This window comes from Carettochelys insculpta, chromosome 6 (assembly GCF_033958435.1).
Source record: "Carettochelys insculpta isolate YL-2023 chromosome 6, ASM3395843v1, whole genome shotgun sequence".
NCBI classification, from domain to species: Eukaryota; Metazoa; Chordata; order Testudines; family Carettochelyidae; genus Carettochelys; species Carettochelys insculpta.
Window position 1 is genome coordinate 111,751,739 of NC_134142.1, and position 22,984 is coordinate 111,774,722.

At 41.4% G+C, this 22,984-nt stretch overlaps 1 protein-coding gene across 1 annotated transcript in view; it reads right to left on the bottom strand.

The window, feature by feature from the left end:
• Window positions 1-22,984, bottom strand: part of MUC5AC (mucin 5AC, oligomeric mucus/gel-forming) — a 152,976-nt gene that overhangs the window by 14,817 nt on the left and 115,175 nt on the right. The window contains exons 27-36 of the mRNA XM_074998547.1: window positions 22,466-22,594; window positions 21,980-22,124; window positions 20,230-20,273; window positions 19,934-20,128; window positions 7,615-17,286; window positions 7,205-7,425; window positions 4,415-4,589; window positions 3,982-4,229; window positions 2,178-2,361; window positions 1,579-1,777 (exon numbers count right to left, since the gene is read on the bottom strand). Coding sequence (XP_074854648.1) covers window positions 1,579-1,777; window positions 2,178-2,361; window positions 3,982-4,229; window positions 4,415-4,589; window positions 7,205-7,425; window positions 7,615-17,286; window positions 19,934-20,128; window positions 20,230-20,273; window positions 21,980-22,124; window positions 22,466-22,594 — 11,212 coding nt within the window. The remainder of the gene's footprint in view (window positions 1-1,578; window positions 1,778-2,177; window positions 2,362-3,981; window positions 4,230-4,414; window positions 4,590-7,204; window positions 7,426-7,614; window positions 17,287-19,933; window positions 20,129-20,229; window positions 20,274-21,979; window positions 22,125-22,465; window positions 22,595-22,984) is intronic.

Below are 22,984 nucleotides of genomic sequence, written 5' to 3' on the forward strand. Positions count from 1 at the left end.
TTAAACACCTCCAGGGATGGAGACTCCACTACTTCCCTGGGTAGACCATTCCAATGCTTCACCACTCTCCTAATGAAAAAGTGTTTCCTAATGTTCAACCTGGATCTTTCCAACCGCAACTTGAGACCATTGTTCCGTGTTCTGCCATCCATGACCACTGTGGACAGTCTCTCTCCAGCCTCTTTGACACCTCCTTTCAGTAAGTTGAACGTGGTTATCAAGTCCCCCCTCAGTCTTCTCTTTTGTCTCAATTCCCTCACCCTTTCTTCATAAGTCATATGCACCAGCCCCCTAATTATTCTGGTCGCCCTCCACTGGACCCTCTCCAGTGTATCCACATCCTTGCTATAACTGGGGGCCCAGAACTGAACACAATACTCCAGATGTGGTTTCACCAAAGCCAAATAAAGAGGAACAATCACTTCTCTGGATCTACGGGCAATGCTCCTCTTGATGCAACCTAATATGCCATTACCTTTCTTGGCTACAACGGCACACTGTTGACACACATATAACTTCTTGTCCCCTACAACTCCCAGGTTCTTTTCTGCAAAACTACTACTGAGCCAGTCAGATCCGAGCCTGTAACAATGCTTGGGATTCTTCTGGCCCAAGTGCAGGACTCTGCACTTCCTTATTGAACCTCATCAGATTTCTTGCAGCCCAGTCTTCCAATTTGTCTCAGTCAGTCTGGACCCTGTCCCTACCCTGCAGCATATCTACCTCTCCCCCTAGCTTAGTGTCATCCGCAAACTTGCTGAGGGTACAATCCAACCCCTCATTCAGGTCATTGGTAAATATGTTGAACAGAACAGGACCTAGAACCAAACCTTGGGGCACTCCATTAGAAACTGATCGCCATCCTGACATTGAGCTGTTGATCACTACCTGCTGGGCCCGACCTTCTAGCCAGCTTTCTATCTATCTTACCGTCCATTTATCCAATCCACATTCCTTTAACTTGCTGACAAGAATATTGTGGGAGACCGTATCAAAAGCTTTGCTAAAGTCAAGATAAATCACATCCATTGATTTTCTCCTATCCACAGAGCCCGTTATCTCATCGTAGAAACTAATCAGATTGGTCAGGCATGACTTGCCCTTCATGAATCCATGCTGACTATTCCTGATTGCTCTCCCCTCCTCCAAGTGCCTCAAAATGACTTCCTTGTTGTTGTTTGAAAAGTATAACTTAGTGTGGATAGATATGCCTGTGGAAAGCAGGTGGGACATGATTTTGTGGTTAAAGTATACAACTTGGAAGCCAGGATATTTGGGTTTCATTACTTGCCAGACTCCTGACTTACTGACAGTCTCCACACGCTTTCTTCTGAGACCTGTGGAATCACTATGGAGATCTCCTCGGTGTAAACAGATATGTGGTTTCCATTTGCAGAGAACGTCTATTGAATTTGCCTCCTTGTGTAGATGTCACACAACTGTTTGGCCTTCAGATATGTATGTAGGGCCAAACACCCTAGATTTGAGCCTGCATTTGTTGATAAGCACTTGGTAGGGACAGATTTTTTGTTACTTTTGCTCATTTAAGGAACAGTAAATTAATTCATTTTATCTTACTTGCTCAAAATTATCTTGCAAAGAGCAGGCGGGGCACAGCTGGGAGATGGAGTAGTGAGGTTGGGTGTTGGTGTTGATGTTCCTGTGCAGTATTTCTTGTCATCATCAATCTTCCAGTGGGGAGCCATTTGTGTACAGGAAGAAATGATCTTACCACTCGGCAGGCGGCAGTCATCAGATCTAGTATTTGTGCATGTGCCTGGAAGACAACAAACATAACCAGATCAGAAAGCTGTGAGCCACTGGCAAAGTGCATAATGTATTAACTTAATATCAAATTCAAAATTGGCATGCATAGTAAAAGTATCAAATGTTTAGATTTCTTGATACTGAGAGGGCCTCATTTTCTTTGAGTGTACTTTATAGCTGTGTATATAAGGTTAAAATTATAAGATAAAATTCAGCTCATTACAATATTAAGGATTTGTTAGAAGGAGAGTGAAATTATATTAAAAGTTACAATGGACAAGTCTCAAATTCTCCCTAAATCAATTTACTTTACTTTGATGAATTTCACTCTATGGTAAATTTGAATGAATGTGGCTCAGGGAATAAACATAAAGAGAGTGAGAAGAGGATGATTAATGCATCTATCTTACCACACTGTCCTTCAGTGTTATTGCCAAATTTGCTGAATGGGAGTTTCACAGAGAAGATCAACCCACTGAAGAGGATGGTAGCTCCAAGCTCACGTATTTCAACAATCATGTTGATGCCAAGTGTGGAAACAGAAATGCCATCTTTCACAAAGCCTGGTTTGACAACTGAATTATTGAAGATAATCTGCATACGGGGTTAAAAATTATGTCATTGCAGGAGTCACTTTTGTTAGACACTTATTTATATTTTGTTTACTCATTGTTATAATCATATTATTTCTTGTGTTCCGTCTATCCCACATGTGGTTTATATAATAATAACTCATATTTTTAAAATATTTTCTTTCTGTTCTGCTTTATAGTCCCCGAGTGACTTAGTTGTGGCCCTGTGCAATTAGCATTGTTATGCAATTGGTTGTGTTCCATCTGGGCAAGCTCTATGATAGTGCACATTAGTTTACAGCCAAATATAATGAATGATGATATAATTTGTATTTTTGTAGGCATTTTTCTTTATTAAAATTACTAGTTGGCTATTTTTTAAGCTGCGGAAATATTCATGCCATTATTCTGTTAGAATCTGTAATTATTGTGTAATCACAATGGGCCAAATCATGAGGGGGCTCCAGCACACGGAATGCTCCTGTAGCTCATATGAAAATAAAGATGTCTCCCACCATTTTTATACAATGACTTTTTTCATCTTTAAGTTAAACTATTATTCACATTTGCCACACACAGATTCCAGGGGCTAACCAAAGGAATAGGCCTTTAGTTGGTGATACCATTCTTCAGAAATTATTTCTGTATTAGGAGCATAATTCCTTTCTTATTTGATTGGGATGGAGGAGGGAGAATTGAATATACCCTATCTTATACCTGACTCTTGCTTATGAGTGGGTGGCACAGATCTATGGGGGTAGAATTCACACATATTTGCATTTCCCCACCCCCAGCCTGGATCATTTGAGTGCCAGGTGTGTCCCCAAAATAAAAAATGAGATCATTTCTAATTTTCATCAACTTCCACCAGCAGTTTACAACTACGGGGTGGGATGTGGGGGTGGGTAAATGGACTCTCCAGTTTATCCCCTTCTCTTCAGCTAGATTTTCTATGCCAGCAGTAGAGAAGGAGCTACAAGGGGGGACAGGGGAAGGGTTTATCCTGTTCAGAGATCTCCATATTCCGGGAGAGATCCCCATTCAGCTAACTAACATGGACTGTGTGCTGGTTTGCACCATGAGGGGAGAATTAGTCTTCTAGTATATATTTGTGCACCTTTGTGTTTACTTTTGTACACATGAGTTGGCATCAGACAGAAATCCCCAGGAGCAAAGCATTTCCACACTAGCCCTTACAAAAGATTGTGTCTTAACTGGATCCAAAAATAAAATATCTCGCTTCCTTCACTTTTGTCAATAACATATTCTATGGGTTTATGTGTCTTGCTGGGACTCCTAAACTAAGCTTATTCTTACAATAGCATAAGTTCCTAGTCTTCAAACTTCCTTACTCTAGGGATTTACCTCTGTCAAATGCATCCACCTCTTCTATAATTTTGTATTTTTCTAATAAGGATAGCTCTAACTCCATAAAGCTTCTATTATATGATTGCATAATAAGAATTGGCATAATCTTTTTTATATTGTGATGTCCTCTGTCTAAACCATTTCTGTGCTACAATGAACACAAATTCACATCATACATGAGGTTCAGAGGAATGCTTGTATACCTTATTTTTGTTTTGCTGAAATAGGAAACAAAATAGGAACATTGCAAACACTTTAAAGAATTAAATTTTACCTTATTAACCATTGCTCCTTTATAGAGTTCACGTGTCATCACGACTTTTATGTTGTTATAGTAAATAATAATGGCTTGAGGACAGGAAACTCCATCTTCTGCACTGCAGAGGTAATTGTCAATGTCAACACGGAAGTTATATTTAGGGATAATCTGCTTCACGAGGACATATGTGCAGTTGCCAAGGAATGTGTAATATTGCCCATCGAAAGTAATATAGTGAGGGTCACCCCAGCCACTACAGACACCTGGTAAAGGGACAAAATGCAGCTGATAAGACTCAATTAGTTTACAAGAAAAAAGTAGAAAAATAAGCAGTAACACAACTTCTTAGTTAGCCCTGGAAGCAGGAAAAAAACAAATCCCCATATATTCAATTTAATTGTTTAACGTATTTTCAGTGATGTTCTTCCTTAATTCAGTTGTCACTTACATTCACATTCATAGTGGTAACAGCAGCCATCTTCCCTGAAGACCTTTACTGGTGGGTACCCATTAGCACAGGTAGTTTTCTCTACAGGTGGGCATTTCACTGGCTGTATAACCACTTTGTTGTTTCCCTCACAAGTTGCAGTGGTACAGTTGGATAATGCCCATGTTTCACCTGTCTGATTTTAAAAATAGAGATTTGGTGTCACAAGAGCTTACAGCTAGGTTTGAGGTTTATATAGATTTTTAGTTCCAAAATGCTGAGATGCTTGAAATGTTTAAGAAATTACCTTCTTATAATACAGTTCTTCAGTTATTGTGCAATACATTTTTCACTACAAAAGGGTGAATCATAATGGCACCATTTTGTTCAAACTTCCTGAAACAATTCAATCCAAAGTGGCTAATCAAGGAAAATGTCAAAAATTTAAAAAATTGAAAATTGACAATTATAATGGAAGGGGTTAGGCAACCCTCTTTACAGTCATTGCTTCTGCTCTGCCTTATGCTAATACTCCTAAAACTTTTGTGTCTATGAGGAAAAACAAAAAATAAAACAAAAACCCCTTAAGACTAAGCCCTGGCAGTATGGCTCATTGTGACAATGTACCATCTGGTGTTCCAAAGTATAGTCAGGTTTCTTGAACACACAAAGCCACAGGAATTTTGAGGAGGGAAGGGAAGGCTCTATAGTTTAGTGCACACTAAATCTGGACTGTGGCAAGGGGAGGGGAGTTCATGACCCCACTCATTCCTTATAGAATTCTTGTAGATGATACCAGTGCTAAGTGAATGCATAAAACTTCTGTGATTGCTCGTATATGAGGGGAAAGGTTCTATTGCAACTCACATGTGTGTGACCTTACATAATCAATAAAGCCTGAAGATCTCCACTACTTTATAACTCAGAAAATAGCTGCCAGCTAGGATACGAGCAATCCATGTTATCATGAAAGCTAGCTCTCTATCCAGTGATGGTCAGAATGGGGAGAAGTGACATCCCTCTCAAACTCCCATCTATACCAAGGCCTCAGAGGTAATTGTTAAAGGTGTGTTATAACCTAAGGGAGTCATATTGCCCCCTGGCTATTGCTGAACCTCTCCATGTATGATAATATGTTCTGAAAAGCTTCATGGGAGAGTCAGAGCTTGGGTTGTATGAAGAGATGTTGGTCAAGGCACAGGGGAGATTATCATACCCTAAGCATCTCTATGGGTTACAAAGTAGAGTGGGCACAAAATGTGAAAAAAATATGCTAGAGAATGCTCAAAATGTATCAATCCAGTGAAGAGCTGACATACCCAGGAGTGAGGCATCCCCACCCCTTACTCTGGTGTAGAGAGGGGACAAAACTGGCCATTACAGAATGGAGAGAATAAAGAGCTATAGATTTCAATAGAATATTTTGGAAGCCTAATTGTCTTTCTGATAGTTGTACAAATTATAATATAATATCCAGACTGACTTACAAGTGTTTTATACTAATTCCGCATAAACAGGGGCACATTACCTTCTACAAGAATTCATAGAATCATAGAAGACGAGGGTTGGAAGAGACCTCAGGAGGTCATCTAGTTGAAATACCTGTTCAAAGCAAGGCTAACACCACTTAAATCAGTCCAACCAAGGCTTTGTCAATCCATACCTTAAAAACCTCTCAGGATGAAGTTTCCATTACTTCCCTAGGGTGTTGGGAGTTGATTAATGAAGTGCTGTGGTGCATATGCAGCTCTTCATTAAGCAAATTCCCCCCACCCCATAGCATATCTGAAGTGTTAAAATTTTGAGGAGTAAAGGAACTTTGAAGTACCCCGGGCACTTCGAAGTACCAGTGGGTGAGCCGCAGCTAGACGCCAGCCAGCACTTGGAATTTTAACACTTCGGAGTTGCCATGGGGGAGGGGGAGGAATTTGGTTAATGCAGTGCAGCATATGCACCACAGCACTTCATTAATAAACTCCCAACACCCTACTTACCATCCTTCCTTTGAAGTAGGGAGGTAGCATAGACACAGCCCTAGAGAAATAGTTTTCCCTGTTATCCAGACTAGAGTCCTCTACTGCAACTTGAGACAATTGACTCAAGAATAGCCTGACTCCATCCTTTTTGGAATCTCTCTTCAAGTAGGGGAAGGCTGCTATCAAATCTCCCCTCATTCTTCTCTTATGAAGACTAAATAAGGCCCAATCCCCTCAGCCTCCTCTAATATGTCATGTGTCCCAGTCCCCTGTTCAAATCCTTTCTTTACTGGGGGGCCCAAAACTGAATGCGACATGCCAGATATATCTTCACCAGTGCCAAATATAGGTGAATAATCACTTCCTCAGTCTGCTGACAATGCTCCTACTAATGCAGCCCAATATGACATTATCCTTCTTGGCAACAAGGCCACACAGTTGACTCATATCCAGCTTCTCATCTACAGTAATCCTCCAAGCCTTTTCTTCAAAACTGCCACATAGCCATTTGGTCCCTGTAGCAGTGCTTGAGATTCTTCTGTCCTAGGTGTAGGACACTGCATTTGCTGAACCTCATCAGATTTCTTTTGGCCCAATCCTTCAATCTATCTTGGTCACTCTGGACCCTAATACTATCCTCCAGTGTATCTATCTTTCCCCCAGGTTAGTATTATCCACAAACTTGTGGAGTGTGCAAAACAACCTGTCATCTAGGCAATTCATGAATTGTTTAAGATGGTATATAGTTTTAAATATTTTATAATGTTCTTTCTGGCGCATCCTATTAGTATTAAAGATATTCTTCAGGTTGCATAAGAAGATAAGAGATAGATACCTTTCGGGGAGGTTTAGCACTGGGACACTCAATTACAGTTGTTGAACTAACTGTCATAGTAGGAGTTGTAGTTGAAATGGATGTCGAAGTAGCAGTTATAGCTGTTGTTGCTGGTGTTGTTGATTTACATGGCCCCTTAAATCTCTCCACTGCACATAATTTACTACAAACAGCTGTATATTCACATCCATCTTTATCGATTTTGCTGTAAATTACGTCACCTATAAAACACATTAGAATACACAAAAATAATATCAACAGAGAAAAAAATAAATGAAAAAATGCTTTAAGTAGAAGTGACTTTGTAAATTGCTAATGTAAAAAAATTTGAATGTGTGTTTTAAAAAAATGCATAAAATTACATAATATATCAGTTTTAATTATATTTCAATGCATTAGGAAACACATACCAGCTGCAAAGATATGATCATCAATTCGGCAAAAGCAGGGTGTGGTAGCTGCAGATGTTGTGAAAACTGTTGTGGTGATTTCTGTGGGAGAAAGAGTGGTGGTAATCACTGGGCTTGTGCGAGTGGTGGGTCCTGTAGTTTCTGTAACTGGAGTTGTTTTGGAAGTGGTAGTTTCTGGTGGTATCGTGACTGTTGTTTGAGGAGAAGTTGTGACTCTGGTAGTTGCTTTTGTTACTGTAGTTGTTGGTGGAGTTGTAGCTGTGATCTCGCAGTCAGGATTTTCTTGACAGCAGAGAACTCGTATCTGATAATTTAAACACATTTGAAATTTCCCAACTTGCTCCTCGTTTTTGCACATCAGCCCATAATTCACATCACAGTGCACAACTTGACCGATGTGGTCAATGCTGGTGTCTGGATAGCTCTCTGCCCTACACTGAATATTTTCAGGCTTTGCGCAGATTATCTCTCCCGCTGCTCTGATGTTGTTGTAGGTTTCGATATCTCCTTCTTTTGGTCCAGAAGAAGGAAAATCAACATCAAACCATTTGGACCACGTGCATGTTGGCTGACACACTGTAGTTGAAGTGGATGTTGCTGGAGTCGTGGAGAGTGACTGTGTTGTGGAGATCACTGTGGAAGTGGTACCTGTTGTGCTTGTGCTGACAGTTATTTGTGTAGTGGGAGTTGATATCGGTGTGGTTGCTGGAGATGTTGTGGAGATTGGAGAGGTTGTGGTTCTTTCTGTGGGTGGAAGAGTGGTGGTAATCACTGGGCTTGTGCGAGTGGTGGGTCCTGTAGTTTCTGTAATTGGAGTCATTTTGGAAGTGGTAGTTTCTGGTGGTATCGTGACTGTTGTTTGAGGAGAAGTTGTGACTCTGGTAGTTGCTTTTGTTACTGTAGTTGTTGGTGGAGTTGTAGCTGTGTTTTCGCAGTCAGGGTTTTCTTGACAGCAGAGAACTCGTATCTGATAATTTAAACACATTTGAAATTTCCCAACTTGCTCCTCGTTTTTGCACATCAGCCCATAATTAACATCACAGTGCACAACTTGACCGATGTGGTCAATGCTGGTGTCTGGATAGCTCTCTGCCCTACACTGAATATTTTCAGGCTTTGCGCAGATTGTCTCTCCCGCTGCTCTGATGTTGTTGTAGGTTTCGATATCTCCTTCTTTTGGTCCAGAAGAGGGAAAATCAGCATCAAACCATTTGGACCACGTGCATGTTGGCTGACACACTGTAGTTGAAGTGGATGTTGCTGGAGTCGTGGAGAGTGACTGTGTTGTGGAGATCACTGTGGAAGTGGTACCTGTTGTGCTTGTGCTGACAGTTATTTGTGTAGTGGGAGTTGATATCGGTGTGGTTGCTGGAGATGTTGTGGAGATTGGAGAGGTTGTGGTTCTTTCTGTGGGTGGAAGAGTGGTGGTAATCACTGGGCTTGTGCGAGTGGTGGGTCCTGTAGTTTCTGTAATTGGAGTCGTTTTGGAAGTGGTAGTTTCTGGTGGTATCGTGACTGTTGTTTGAGGAGAAGTTGTGACTCTGGTAGTTGCTTTTGTTAATGTAGTTGTTGGTGGAGTTGTAGGTGTGTATTCGCAGTTAGGGTTTTCTTGACAGCAGAGAGCTCGTATCTGATAATTTAAACACATTTGAAATTTCCCAACTTGCTCCTCGTTTTTGCAGATCAGCCCGTAATTGACATCACAGTGCACAACTTGACCGATGTGGTCAATGCTGGTGTCTGGATAGCTCTCTGCCCTACACTGAATATTTTCAGGCTTTGCGCAGATTATCTCTCCTGCTGCTCTGATGTTGTTGTAGGTTTCGATATCTCCTTCTTTTGGTCCAGAAGAGGGAAAATCAACATCAAACCATTTGGACCACGTGCATGTTGGCTGACACACTGTAGTTGAAGTGGATGTTGCTGGAGTCGTGGAGAGTGACTGTGTTGTGGAGATCACTGTGGAAGTGGTACCTGTTGTGCTTGTGCTGACAGTTATTTGTGTAGTGGGAGTTGATATCGGTGTGGTTGCTGGAGATGTTGTGGAGGTTGGAGAGGTTGTGGTTCTTTCTGTGGGTGGAAGAGTGGTGGTAATCACTGGGCTTGTGCGAGTGGTGGGTCCTGTAGTTTCTGTAATTGGAGTCGTTTTGGAAGTGGTAGTTTCTGGTGGTATCGTGACTGTTGTTTGAGGAGAAGTTGTGACTCTGGTAGTTGCTTTTGTTACTGTAGTTGTTGGTGGAGTTGTAGCTGTGTTTTCGCAGTCAGGGTTTTCTTGACAGCAGAGAACTCGTATCTGATAATTTAAACACATTTGAAATTTCCCAACTTGCTCTTCATTTTTGCACATCAGCCCGTAATTGACATCACAGTGCACAACCTGACCGATGTGGTCAATGCTGGTGTCTGGATAGCTCTCTGCCCTACACTGAATATTTTCAGGCTTTGCACAGATTATCTCTCCCGCTGCTCTTATGTTGTTGTAGGTTTCGATATCTCCTTCTTTTGGTCCAGAAGAGGGAAAATCAACATCAAACCATTTGGACCACGTGCATGTTGGCTGACACACTGTAGTTGAAGTGGATGTTGCTGGAGTCGTGGAGAGTGACTGTGTTGTGGAGATCACTGTGGAAGTGGTACCTGTTGTGCTTGTGCTGACAGTTATTTGTGTAGTGGGAGTTGATATCGGTGTGGTTGCTGGAGATGTTGTGGAGATTGGAGAGGTTGTGGTTCTTTCTGTGGGTGGAAGAGTGGTGGTAATCACTGGGCTTGTGCGAGTGGTGGGTCCTGTAGTTTCTGTAATTGGAGTCGTTTTGGAAGTGGTAGTTTCTGGTGGTATCGTGACTGTTGTTTGAGGAGAAGTTGTGACTCTGGTAGTTGCTTTTGTTACTGTAGTTGTTGGTGGAGTTGTAGCTGTGTTTTCGCAGTCAGGGTTTTCTTGACAGCAGAGAACTCGTATCTGATAATTTAAACACATTTGAAATTTCCCAACTTGCTCCTCGTTTTTGCACATCAGCCCATAATTAAAATCACAGTGCACAACTTGACCGATGTGGTCAATGCTGGTGTCTGGATAGCTCTCTGCCCTACACTGAATATTTTCAGGCTTTGCGCAGATTGTCTCTCCCGCTGCTCTGATGTTGTTGTAGGTTTCGATATCTCCTTCTTTTGGTCCAGAAGAGGGAAAATCAGCATCAAACCATTTGGACCACGTGCATGTTGGCTGACACACTGTAGTTGAAGTGGATGTTGCTGGAGTCGTGGAGAGTGACTGTGTTGTGGAGATCACTGTGGAAGTGGTACCTGTTGTGCTTGTGCTGACAGTTATTTGTGTAGTGGGAGTTGATATCGGTGTGGTTGCTGGAGATGTTGTGGAGATTGGAGAGGTTGTGGTTCTTTCTGTGGGTGGAAGAGTGGTGGTAATCACTGGGCTTGTGCGAGTGGTGGGTCCTGTAGTTTCTGTAATTGGAGTTGTTTTGGAAGTGGTAGTTTCTGGTGGTATCGTGACTGTTGTTTGAGGAGAAGTTGTGACTCTGGTAGTTGCTTTTGTTAATGTAGTTGTTGGTGGAGTTGTAGCTGTGTATTCGCAGTTAGGGTTTTCTTGACAGCAGAGAGCTCGTATCTGATAATTTAAACACATTTGAAATTTCCCAACTTGCTCCTCGTTTTTGCAGATCAGCCCGTAATTGACATCACAGTGCACAACTTGACCGATGTGGTCAATGCTGGTGTCTGGATAGCTCTCTGCCCTACACTGAATATTTTCAGGCTTTGCGCAGATTATCTCTCCCGCTGCTCTGATGTTGTTGTAGGTTTCGATATCTCCTTCTTTTGGTCCAGAAGAGGGAAAATCAACATCAAACCATTTGGACCACGTGCATGTTGGCTGACACACTGTAGTTGAAGTGGATGTTGCTGGAGTCGTGGAGAGTGACTGTGTTGTGGAGATCACTGTGGAAGTGGTACCTGTTGTGCTTGTGCTGACAGTTATTTGTGTAGTGGGAGTTGATATCGGTGTGGTTGCTGGAGATGTTGTGGAGATTGGAGAGGTTGTGGTTCTTTCTGTGGGTGGAAGAGTGGTGGTAATCACTGGGCTTGTGCGAGTGGTGGGTCCTGTAGTTTCTGTAATTGGAGTCGTTTTGGAAGTGGTAGTTTCTGGTGGTATCGTGACTGTTGTTTGAGGAGAAGTTGTGACTCTGGTAGTTGCTTTTGTTACTGTAGTTGTTGGTGGAGTTGTAGCTGTGTTTTCGCAGTCAGGGTTTTCTTGACAGCAGAGAACTCGTATCTGATAATTTAAACACATTTGAAATTTCCCAACTTGCTCTTCGTTTTTGCACATCAGCCCGTAATTGACATCACAGTGCACAACTTGACCGATGTGGTCAATGCTGGTGTCTGGATAGCTCTCTGCCCTACACTGAATATTTTCAGGCTTTGCACAGATTATCTCTCCCGCTGCTCTTATGTTGTTGTAGGTTTCGATATCTCCTTCTTTTGGTCCAGAAGAGGGAAAATCAACATCAAACCATTTGGACCACGTGCATGTTGGCTGACACACTGTAGTTGAAGTGGATGTTGCTGGAGTCGTGGAGAGTGACTGTGTTGTGGCGATCACTGTGGATGTGGTACCTGTTGTGCTTGTGCTGACAGTTATTTGTGTAGTGGGAGTTGATATCGGTGTGGTTGCTGGAGATGTTGTGGAGATTGGAGAGGTTGTGGTTCTTTCTGTGGGAGGAAGAGTGGTAGTAATCACTGGGCTTGTGCGAGTGGTGGGTCCTGTAGTTTCTGTAATTGGAGTCGTTTTGGAAGTGGTAGTTTCTGGTGGTATCGTGACTGTTGTTTGAGGAGAAGTTGTGACTCTGGTAGTTGCTTTTGTTACTGTAGTTGTTGGTGGAGTTGTAGCTGTGTTTTCGCAGTCAGGGTTTTCTTGACAGCAGAGAACTCGTATCTGATAATTTAAACACATTTGAAATTTCCCAACTTGCTCCTCGTTTTTGCAGATCAGCCCGTAATTGACATCACAGTGCACAACCTGACCGATGTGGTCAATGCTGGTGTCTGGATAGCTCTCTGCCCTACACTGAATATTTTCAGGCTTTGCGCAGATTATCTCTCCTGCTGCTCTGATGTTGTTGTAGGTTTCGATATCTCCTTCTTTTGGTCCAGAAGAGGGAAAATCAACATCAAACCATTTGGACCACGTGCATGTTGGCTGACACACTGTAGTTGAAGTGGATGTTGCTGGAGTCGTGGAGAGTGACTGTGTTGTGGAGATCACTGTGGAAGTGGTACCTGTTGTGCTTGTGCTCACAGTTACTTGTGTAGTGGGAGTTGATATCGGTGTGGTTGCTGGAGATGTTGTGGAGATTGGAGAGGTTGTGGTTCTTTCTGTGGGAGGAAGAGTGGTGGTAATCACTGGGTTTGTGCGAGTGGTGGGTCCTGTAGTTTCTGTAATTGGAGTAATTTTGGAAGTGGTAGTTTCTGGTGGTATCGTGACTGTTGTTTGAGGAGAAGTTGTGACTCTGGTAGTTGCTTTTGTTACTGTAGTTGTTGGTGGAGTTGTAGGTGTGTATTCGCAGTTAGGGTTTTCTTGACAGCAGAGAGCTCGTATCTGATAATTTAAACACATTTGAAATTTCCCAACTTGCTCCTCGTTTTTGCAGATCAGCCCGTAATTGACATCACAGTGCACAACTTGACCGATGTGGTCAATGCTGGTGTCTGGATAGCTCTCTGCCCTACACTGAATATTTTCAGGCTTTGCGCAGATTATCTCTCCCGCTGCTCTGATGTTGTTGTAGGTTTCGATATCTCCTTCTTTTGGTCCAGAAGAGGGAAAATCAACATCAAACCATTTGGACCACGTGCATGTTGGCTGACACACTGTAGTTGAAGTGGATGTTGCTGGAGTCGTGGAGAGTGACTGTGTTGTGGAGATCACTGTGGAAGTGGTACCTGTTGTGCTTGTGCTGACAGTTATTTGTGTAGTGGGAGTTGATATCGGTGTGGTTGCTGGAGATGTTGTGGAGATTGGAGAGGTTGTGGTTCTTTCTGTGGGTGGAAGAGTGGTGGTAATCACTGGGCTTGTGCGAGTGGTGGGTCCTGTAGTTTCTGTAATTGGAGTCGTTTTGGAAGTGGTAGTTTCTGGTGGTATCGTGACTGTTGTTTGAGGAGAAGTTGTGACTCTGGTAGTTGCTTTTGTTACTGTAGTTGTTGGTGGAGTTGTAGCTGTGTTTTCGCAGTCAGGGTTTTCTTGACAGCAGAGAACTCGTATCTGATAATTTAAACACATTTGAAATTTCCCAACTTGCTCTTCGTTTTTGCATATCAGCCCGTAATTGACATCACAGTGCACAACTTGACCGATGTGGTCAATGCTGGTGTCTGGATAGCTCTCTGCCCTACACTGAATATTTTCAGGCTTTGCACAGATTATCTCTCCCGCTGCTCTTATGTTGTTGTAGGTTTCGATATCTCCTTCTTTTGGTCCAGAAGAGGGAAAATCAACATCAAACCATTTGGACCACGTGCATGTTGGCTGACACACTGTAGTTGAAGTGGATGTTGCTGGAGTCGTGGAGAGTGACTGTGTTGTGGCGATCACTGTGGATGTGGTACCTGTTGTGCTTGTGCTGACAGTTATTTGTGTAGTGGGAGTTGATATCGGTGTGGTTGCTGGAGATGTTGTGGAGATTGGAGAGGTTGTGGTTCTTTCTGTGGGAGGAAGAGTGGTAGTAATCACTGGGCTTGTGCGAGTGGTGGGTCCTGTAGTTTCTGTAATTGGAGTCGTTTTGGAAGTGGTAGTTTCTGGTGGTATCGTGACTGTTGTTTGAGGAGAAGTTGTGACTCTGGTAGTTGCTTTTGTTACTGTAGTTGTTGGTGGAGTTGTAGCTGTGTTTTCGCAGTCAGGGTTTTCTTGACAGCAGAGAACTCGTATCTGATAATTTAAACACATTTGAAATTTCCCAACTTGCTCCTCGTTTTTGCAGATCAGCCCGTAATTGACATCACAGTGCACAACCTGACCGATGTGGTCAATGCTGGTGTCTGGATAGCTCTCTGCCCTACACTGAATATTTTCAGGCTTTGCGCAGATTATCTCTCCCGCTGCTCTGATGTTGTTGTAGGTTTCGATATCTCCTTCTTTTGGTCCAGAAGAGGGAAAATCAACATCAAACCATTTGGACCACGTGCATGTTGGCTGACACACTGTAGTTGAAGTGGATGTTGCTGGAGTCGTGGAGAGTGACTGTGTTGTGGAGATCACTGTGGAAGTGGTACCTGTTGTGCTTGTGCTCACAGTTACTTGTGTAGTGGGAGTTGATATCGGTGTGGTTGCTGGAGATGTTGTGGAGATTGGAGAGGTTGTGGTTCTTTCTGTGGGAGGAAGAGTGGTGGTAATCACTGGGTTTGTGCGAGTGGTGGGTCCTGTAGTTTCTGTAATTGGAGTAATTTTGGAAGTGGTAGTTTCTGGTGGTATTGTGACTGTTGTTTGAGGAGAAGTTGTAACTCTGGTGCTTGTTTTTGTTACAGTAGTTGGTACGGTTGTGGTCGTTGAAGGTGTCGTGTAGATTGATGCAGTTGTCTTGACTGGAATTGTTTCATGTGTTTTTGTGCTTATTGTAGTTTCTTTAGTTGTAGTTTTCATTTGTGTAGTAGAATGTTTGTCTTGAGATTGTGTTTGTGGGTTTGTGGTTGTCCGTATTTGGGTAATAATATTTTTTGTTGTTGATGTAGTTGTTGTTATTAATGTCATTGTTGTGGCCGGGGTTGTTGTTACGGTCATTTCTGTGGGTGCGGAGGTGTTTTCTGAAATCGTAGTGAGCGGGACTGTGGTTAGTGTAGTTTTGGTTGGGGTTGTTAGTGTTGTAGTTGTAGTGTATGAGGTGGTTGTTACTGTTCTTGAAATGGGTGGGGTTGTTTTTACTATTGTGGTGATTGTGGTTGTTGTTGAGCATGGGACAATTACATTTGTGCAACATTCAATTTTGATCTCATAATTATAGCACTTCGGTGGAAGCTGGTTCTTGTTATAACATATTAAACCTTCTTTTTTGTTGCATATTATGTTTTGCTCTAACTCACTTATTGGTGTGTCAGGGTAATTTTGTGCTCTGCATTCAACAGCCTTTGGAGCTTTGCACACTTTGTAGCCTTTTGCTCTTATGTCCTTAAAAGTTTCAAAATCCCCATCGTTGATAGCAGATCCTGGGTAACTTAGATCATACCATTGTGACCATTCACATACTTCTTTAGTACAAACTGTAGTTGATGTAGGACTCATTGTGATGGATGTTGTCATTTCTGGTGTTGTGGTTATTTCTGGAGTAGTTGTTACTGTTATTGATGATGTAGGTTTTGTTGTTGCAAGAGGTGTAATATGTGTAGCACTGGTAGTTTCAGTTGTTGTTGGAGTAGTGGTTGCACTCACTGCTGTTGAGCTTATAGTAGTAGTGTAAGGTGTTGTCACAGTTACAGGAATTTCTGTTGTTCCTGTGATGGTTGTAGTTTGTTTGGTTGTGGCACTGGAAGGAGTAGTTGTGACTGTTGTAGTTTCTGTGGTTGTTAAAGGAGTTGTTTTAACTTGTGTCATTGTAGTTTCTGTTGGGGTGGTGGTTGAAGTTCCTACTGTTGATGATGTTGTAGTTTCTGTACTTGTAGAAATCAGTGTGGAAGTTTCTGTTGAAACAACATCCGTGGTTGCAGTTGTTGGAGTTTCTGTAGTAGTGCTTGCAAGTGAGCAATTACTAAAATCATCACAGCAGAGAACTTTTATTTGATAGTTATAACACACTGGAAGTACACCTTGCTGATCTGCATTCCGGCAGACGAGTCCATTGGATACATTACACTGGACAATTTGCCCAATGTCATCAATTGATTTTTCTGGGTATTTTTCTGCTCTACATTCAATGTTTTCGGGTTTGTTGCAGATCACTATCCCTGCTTTTTTAATATCATCGTATGTTTCAGAATCTCCTTCATTGTCTAGACTTGGAAGATGGACATCATACCATTCAGACCATTTGCATTTTGGTTTACAAGGTGTTGTGGGTGTGATTGCTTTTGTTGTATTTACAGTTTCTGTTGAAGAGATAGCAGCTGTTTCAGTGCTAAGTGTTGATGAAGCTGTAGTTCTGAGCGTTGAAGTTGGTACTGTAGTTGTTTCAATGACTGGAGTTGTTGAAGCAGTTTTGGAGATCATAGTGCTTGTTGGAAGGGTAGTTGTTTTAGATGCTATTGTTGTAGACTGTGCTGCAGTTGTTGAATATAAAGTTGTCAGAGTTTTTAGAGTGGTTGTTTTTGTGAGGGGTGTTGTAGTTTCAGCAGGTTTTGTGGTAGGAGTTATAGGTTCACATGGTACAAATTTACAGCATAAAATTTTGATCTGGAAATTGAGGCAGATTGGTGGAAGCTGATCCTTATTGTAACATGTTAGCCCTGTTGTCGTACTGCATTCCACTTTTTGCTCTAGTTCATTTAATGATGCATTAGGAAATTTCTCGGCTCTACATTTAATGTCCTTTGGAGCCTTGCAAAATGTATACCCTTTGGCTCTTAAATTATCAAATGTCTCAAAGTCTCCATATTCAATCCCAGGCTGTGGATAGCTCACATCATACCACTGTGACCACTGGCATACTTCATAAACACAGACTGATATAGTGGGCATCACTGTGGTTAAAAAAAGAAAGAAAGAAAAAATAGTATTCAACCATCAGTTTTAAATGAAGTGTATTTAGAAGCTTTAACAAATATTATCTTTGACTAAAAATTGACTAAGAGTCATTATCAGCTATAGGAAGAGGGGCTTGTCTAGGCACTTGCTTAAGGGCATGAGCTGCTATACCAAACTCAAAAATATATTCATATTCAGGGGACTGTACTCGATGACCTTGCAAGGTCCCTTGCAGCTCTAGTATTCTATGAGTCTATGATTTATTTAATAAGCTAAATTGTAATTACTATCCATTAAATAGGGAAAATAACACTTAACATATGAATTTGTGTTTTGCATGGATTTACATCTTCTAAAGCTTGGGTCAACACTAGGCAGGTGAGTCAACTGCAGATACACAATTCTAGCTATGGCGATTGTGCAGCTAAAATTGAATTACCTGGCCTGTTACAGAGGAAAGGAAACAGGAGAAACTCTCCAATTGACTTCCCTTGCTCCTTGAAATACCGAGAAGTATAGGGGTCAACTGCCAACCCGAGATAGTTTGATTTTGCTTCTCTCTGCTAAGCATGAAAAATTGGAAGATTGACCCTGACCATGTCGCTCTTCCACATAGCCTAGATGTACCCCAAGGGCATGTCCATTATTTCTTGTGATGTGCTAGAATAAAGAGTAATTACCAGAATTTCAAAAATAGTTGCCTATGTTATACATGCATGGTTTGCACATTTAGGGAAAAAACAGTCATTGTATATAATTATGCATTTTGTGCAGCCTCTTGCATATTTATGCACCCTCTCATGAATATTAAGACCCTGATCAAAATCCCACTGAAATGATGGCAAGACACAATTGAGCTCAATGGGCTTTGGACCAGGCCTTAATTTATTTATTATATAAACGCATTGCTCATGAATATGTGACGTTGCCTGCACTTCTCTGTTGATTCATAAAATAATTACAGAATGACTGAATCAGGAGTATAAGCTTCTCTAGCCTGCCCTAATGTGCTTCAACTCTGTTTGAAAGGGACCACTGCTTGGGTGGAGAGAATTCTTAATTCTCCAGAAATGACTGATTTCACATGTGCTACCAAACAGCTAGGGCAGCTGGCAGAAGGTGAGTGGGGGACAAAGGGCAGCTACTCCAAGGCTTATTAATTTAAAAGAGCTTAGCGCCCTGGACCCTTTAAATTGCCACCAAAACCCTGCCTAGTGCTGAGGACTGGCTGGGGGAGACGTGGCCTGGTCCAGGCAGTGCTGAGGGTTGGCTGTTCCTAGTCATACTCTTTCACCTCAGGCCCCCAACTTCCAGAGGGCCTGGAACTTAGCTCCTCCAACCACACACACATTGCCTGGGGCCCAGCAAAGTCTGTCACCAGCCGTGCAAAAAGCCTTTGCATGCTCACGTCTGTCAGACATTACCGACTTTAGCCAGCTTGATTCAGAGAGTTAGAGGTGAAAAGTATGGTACCTCAATATTACAGTCTGAGCCGCAATCTACATATTAACTTAATTTTCACTATGCAGGTTGAACCTCTCTAGTTTGGCCACCCTTGGGACCTGGCTGGTGCCAAATGAGAGACTTTGCCAGCCCACGGGAGGTCAATATTGTCTAGAAGCATTACTAATGTTTCCCCTGATTACCAGGCTTTTAGAAGGCATTTAGGGGTATATGACAGATAAATAACAGCATGGAACACAGGACTGGTGGCTGCAAACAAACTTTATGGGACCCTGGGAAACTTGGCCACACCCATGATAAGTGGTCATCTGGCTAACTAAAATTATAACAGACTACGAATGTTGCTAGATGACAGAGCACTGGACTAGAAAGATTCAACCAGTATTGTAATATTGATAGGGATTTTAGCAGAAATTAGTTATACAGTAAACTCTTCCATATCTGGCATTCTATGATATGGAACTCTGAAATAATTGGCATTTTAACCATAAGTAAATTTTAGTTATGTTTTCTATAAGTACAGCATAGTGAAAGTAAGTACAAATAAATACAGCAAATGCAGTAAAAGTTTACAGGGTACCTTACTACTGTTGGTCAATAAATGCTTGACATACATTTTTGTTTGTTTCTTAAGACTAAAGAAAAACAACATTAGATATTAAGCATTGCTAGGTATACCTCTCTATTATCCAGAATATTTGAATATCTGGCAACCTCCTGGTCCCGAGGCTGCCAGATATGAAAGAGTTTACTGTATTACAATATAATAAACGAAAAATAGAGAATGATTCTATGAGTGAACAGATTATTTTTTAGTTACTAACTGTAGAACTATTCTCTTTCGCCATTTGACAACAATGGTATAGAAATAGTTGCCACAATAATTTATAAAATACTCATGGCATGTTTTCTAATGAATTTGTTGGAATCTGAACAAATGCAGTATCAAAATAGAATGCACAGGGATTTTATTTATTGTATTTTCATGTGTCAATTTGTTTTCTACTTATGATAGAAACTATATAGAAAATACAAAATTCAAATAAAAAAGAGTTCTTACAACATTTTGATTTTCTGATCCATTTGTTAGAGTTCTGAGCATGTATCTGGTTTGTTACATAAATGTCACACAGTAGCAAGTAAGACTAGAGTGAGCTCGTGTTTTAATTTAAAATATACCTGTAGTGGTGGGTATAGGTGTTGAAGTGGAAAATGTAAATGTTGTGGTTATGGTTGTGAAACAATTGTAGATTTTTCTATCAATTGTTCCATTGCTACTACAAGTTGCAGTTATACATCCACCAATGCCATCTGTAGTATTGTAGATGACTTCATTATGCTTGTATTTCTTTCCATCATATGTGCAGTAACATTCTGTAAAACAAAACAGAATGTCATCATTAGATAGCCTGAAATATGAAATACATTGTTCCAAAAACTTCATGTTCAAATGAAAAAATGCTTTGTCAACATACCATCTTCATCATATTTGCACTTAATACCATGCATCGTGCATTCACTGGAAGGAAAAAAAGAGAAAAAATATGGGACTGAGAATGCATAAAAGATAACCACTTAACTTTACAGTTTTAATTTTTTCTTTCTAATCTTATTCAAGGAACAAAACGAAGCTCATGGGGAAGAGCTGTTTGTGGTTAAGTTCAAAAACACTCAATTTTTCTCTTAGCCATATTGTTGCCCATCTTATGTTGGGAGAGTCCCGAGATCTTACATTAATGCAATTCTGCTGCACAAATGCAGGGTGGGATTTGCATCACCTGTGTGCTTACTAACAACACACTGCACTGAAAAAGCTTTTGGAGTCTGTGGAAAGGTATCCACTGACCGCTCCCCTACAAGTGGAGGGGACATGTGGCCAGGTTAGTAGTGAGGGAATACTGTACCTGTGAGATTGAAATAGCTACCAGACAGTCTCTATAGCTGCTTTGTAGCCTAGTGAGGAGGAATCCACCTTCACAGACCTCCATGGAACACCCCTATGGAAACAGTCTGTTTTTTTAGGCTGTGCATAAAGAGGGGAATTTCCCACTGATTAGTTAAAGGGCTAAATTGGGGTTCCTTTTATCATGCTAACACTGTACTCCACAAGTAGTCTCATTGACTGTGGAGTAAAATATCAGAGAGGTAGCCATGTTAGTTTGTATCTTCAAAAACAACAAGATGTCCTGTGGCACCTTATAGACTAACAGATGTTTTGGAGCATAAGCTTTTGTGGGCAAAGACCCGCTTCATCAGATCCATCTGTTAGTCTATAAGGACTTCTTGTTGTTTTTGTAGAGTACATGGCTATTCTGTATGAGAAGAGTATCAGAATATACCCCTAAGTAAATACCTGTGTAAGAAAGAAAGCAGTTGTAAAATATAAAACAGTAAAAATAATGAAGGACTCTAGTAGACAGATGCATGTCAAGACAATAACAAAAATGAATGAACTGATTTAAGTTATAGAAAAGATATAGGTAATGGTTTCAAGAATGCCTTGTCAGTTTATTTCCTAAATGCAGTACAGGCTGAACTTTTAAAATCCATATCTCTCTGGTATGGCAACATCAGTGGTCTGACAATGATGGAAGTTGCTGAACCTGAACCCCTAGCAGCCTGAAGCTGGGGCCATCTGAGACTTGCTAGCTGCGAGCCATGGCCCAAGCCTGGCAGACACAGCTGAGCCAGTGATGGGGGACAGCAGAGTCTGGCTGGGGCTACTGAGCTGTGGCTGGGGAGCTGGCAGCTTGCTGCTGGCGCCAGGAACAGACAAAGGAGGCCTGGGAGTCACAATCAGTGGCGGGGAAAAGTCCAGGACTGGCAGCCAAGAAATAGCCAGTGCCCGGGAGTGAAGCCTGGGAGCAGGGCCAAAGGCTAGCAGGAGACCATTGACTTCCTCTGATCTGGGGCTGCTCAGGTCCCCAAGGTGCTGGACCAGGGAGGTGCAGCCTGTACAACGAAGAGGAAAAACATTCTTTTTAGACTAACACAGACCATGCAATAATACAGTCAAATATCCTTCACACAAATCACTCCAGAGAAAAGAATTTCAAATCATTATTTTCTTTTCCCGGTCACAGAAATGAGAGTGGTTTATATACTCATTAGTAATTTATGCATCGTGGCCACAAGACAAATAAATTCCTGTAAGCAAATATTGGAGTTTAATGGACAACACATTATGTTAGGATCCTCCTAAAATCTGCATATAGCTAATCATACCATGACTGGCAGTTCTCTTGTGAAGGAATGGATGTTCCTAGCTTGTAATATTTTCCCGTGTCATCATAACAGCCGCAGTAAGGAACACACTCCATATCATCTTCATTAAAGTAGGGCTTGTTCTCTGGGCACTTTGGATAGCAGCCTGCAATGAAAAGAGTTTAATAAACATTGAATCTCCTGCACTGTGTGTGATGCTAGCTCCTGCAGCTCTCTAAGCTCTGTATTGTTTTCTTGTAGAACAGTGAAATTTCCCCCTTGTGACATGATGCATGTTGAATTTGTGTGCAATCATTTGGATTCTAATCCCAGTGAAGTCCATGATCGCTTTAGAGAATTCTACACAGTTCAGAAAACTCCATATTCAGTAATCCGGTTTGTCCTTTCTAATACAAATATTAAACATATCAAGAAATAGGAATTTTATTTTATCATAAGAAATTATCTTTTGTATGCAGAATGAAATATGCATATAATCTATGTTACCTTCCAAGCCTCGTAACTCATGAAGGCATTTTCCACTAGGGTTCCTGCAGGTCTTCATACATGGGGACCCACAAGGCTTGTAGTGCCACTCACATTCCCCTTGTGGGTTGTAGTAATCACAGAACAGAGCTGGAAGAGGGGAAAATGGGTGAAAATACACATTTAATAATTTTTTCTAGGGTGTTTCATACCTATCCATATTGTACGTTCACATCCGGTAACATTGGCCTGATTCGACCAATAGCGAACAGTAGTTATCCTGTTTCTAATTCAGCATGACAGTTTCTCTTCTTCTGTTGTACCAAGTGCAAAGATTCTACAAAGTACCTTCAAAATACATATAGAAAGCATAAAATCCAATTAACTGGACCAATTTTTCAGCTTCTCATATGCATTGCTACTTTCTCACACTGGGGCAGAGAACATCTATATATGTGTACCTATAATTTGCGAGGATGTGAGTGGTACAGCACAATCACTAACTAGAATGATAATACAGTAATTTAACAACTGACACAC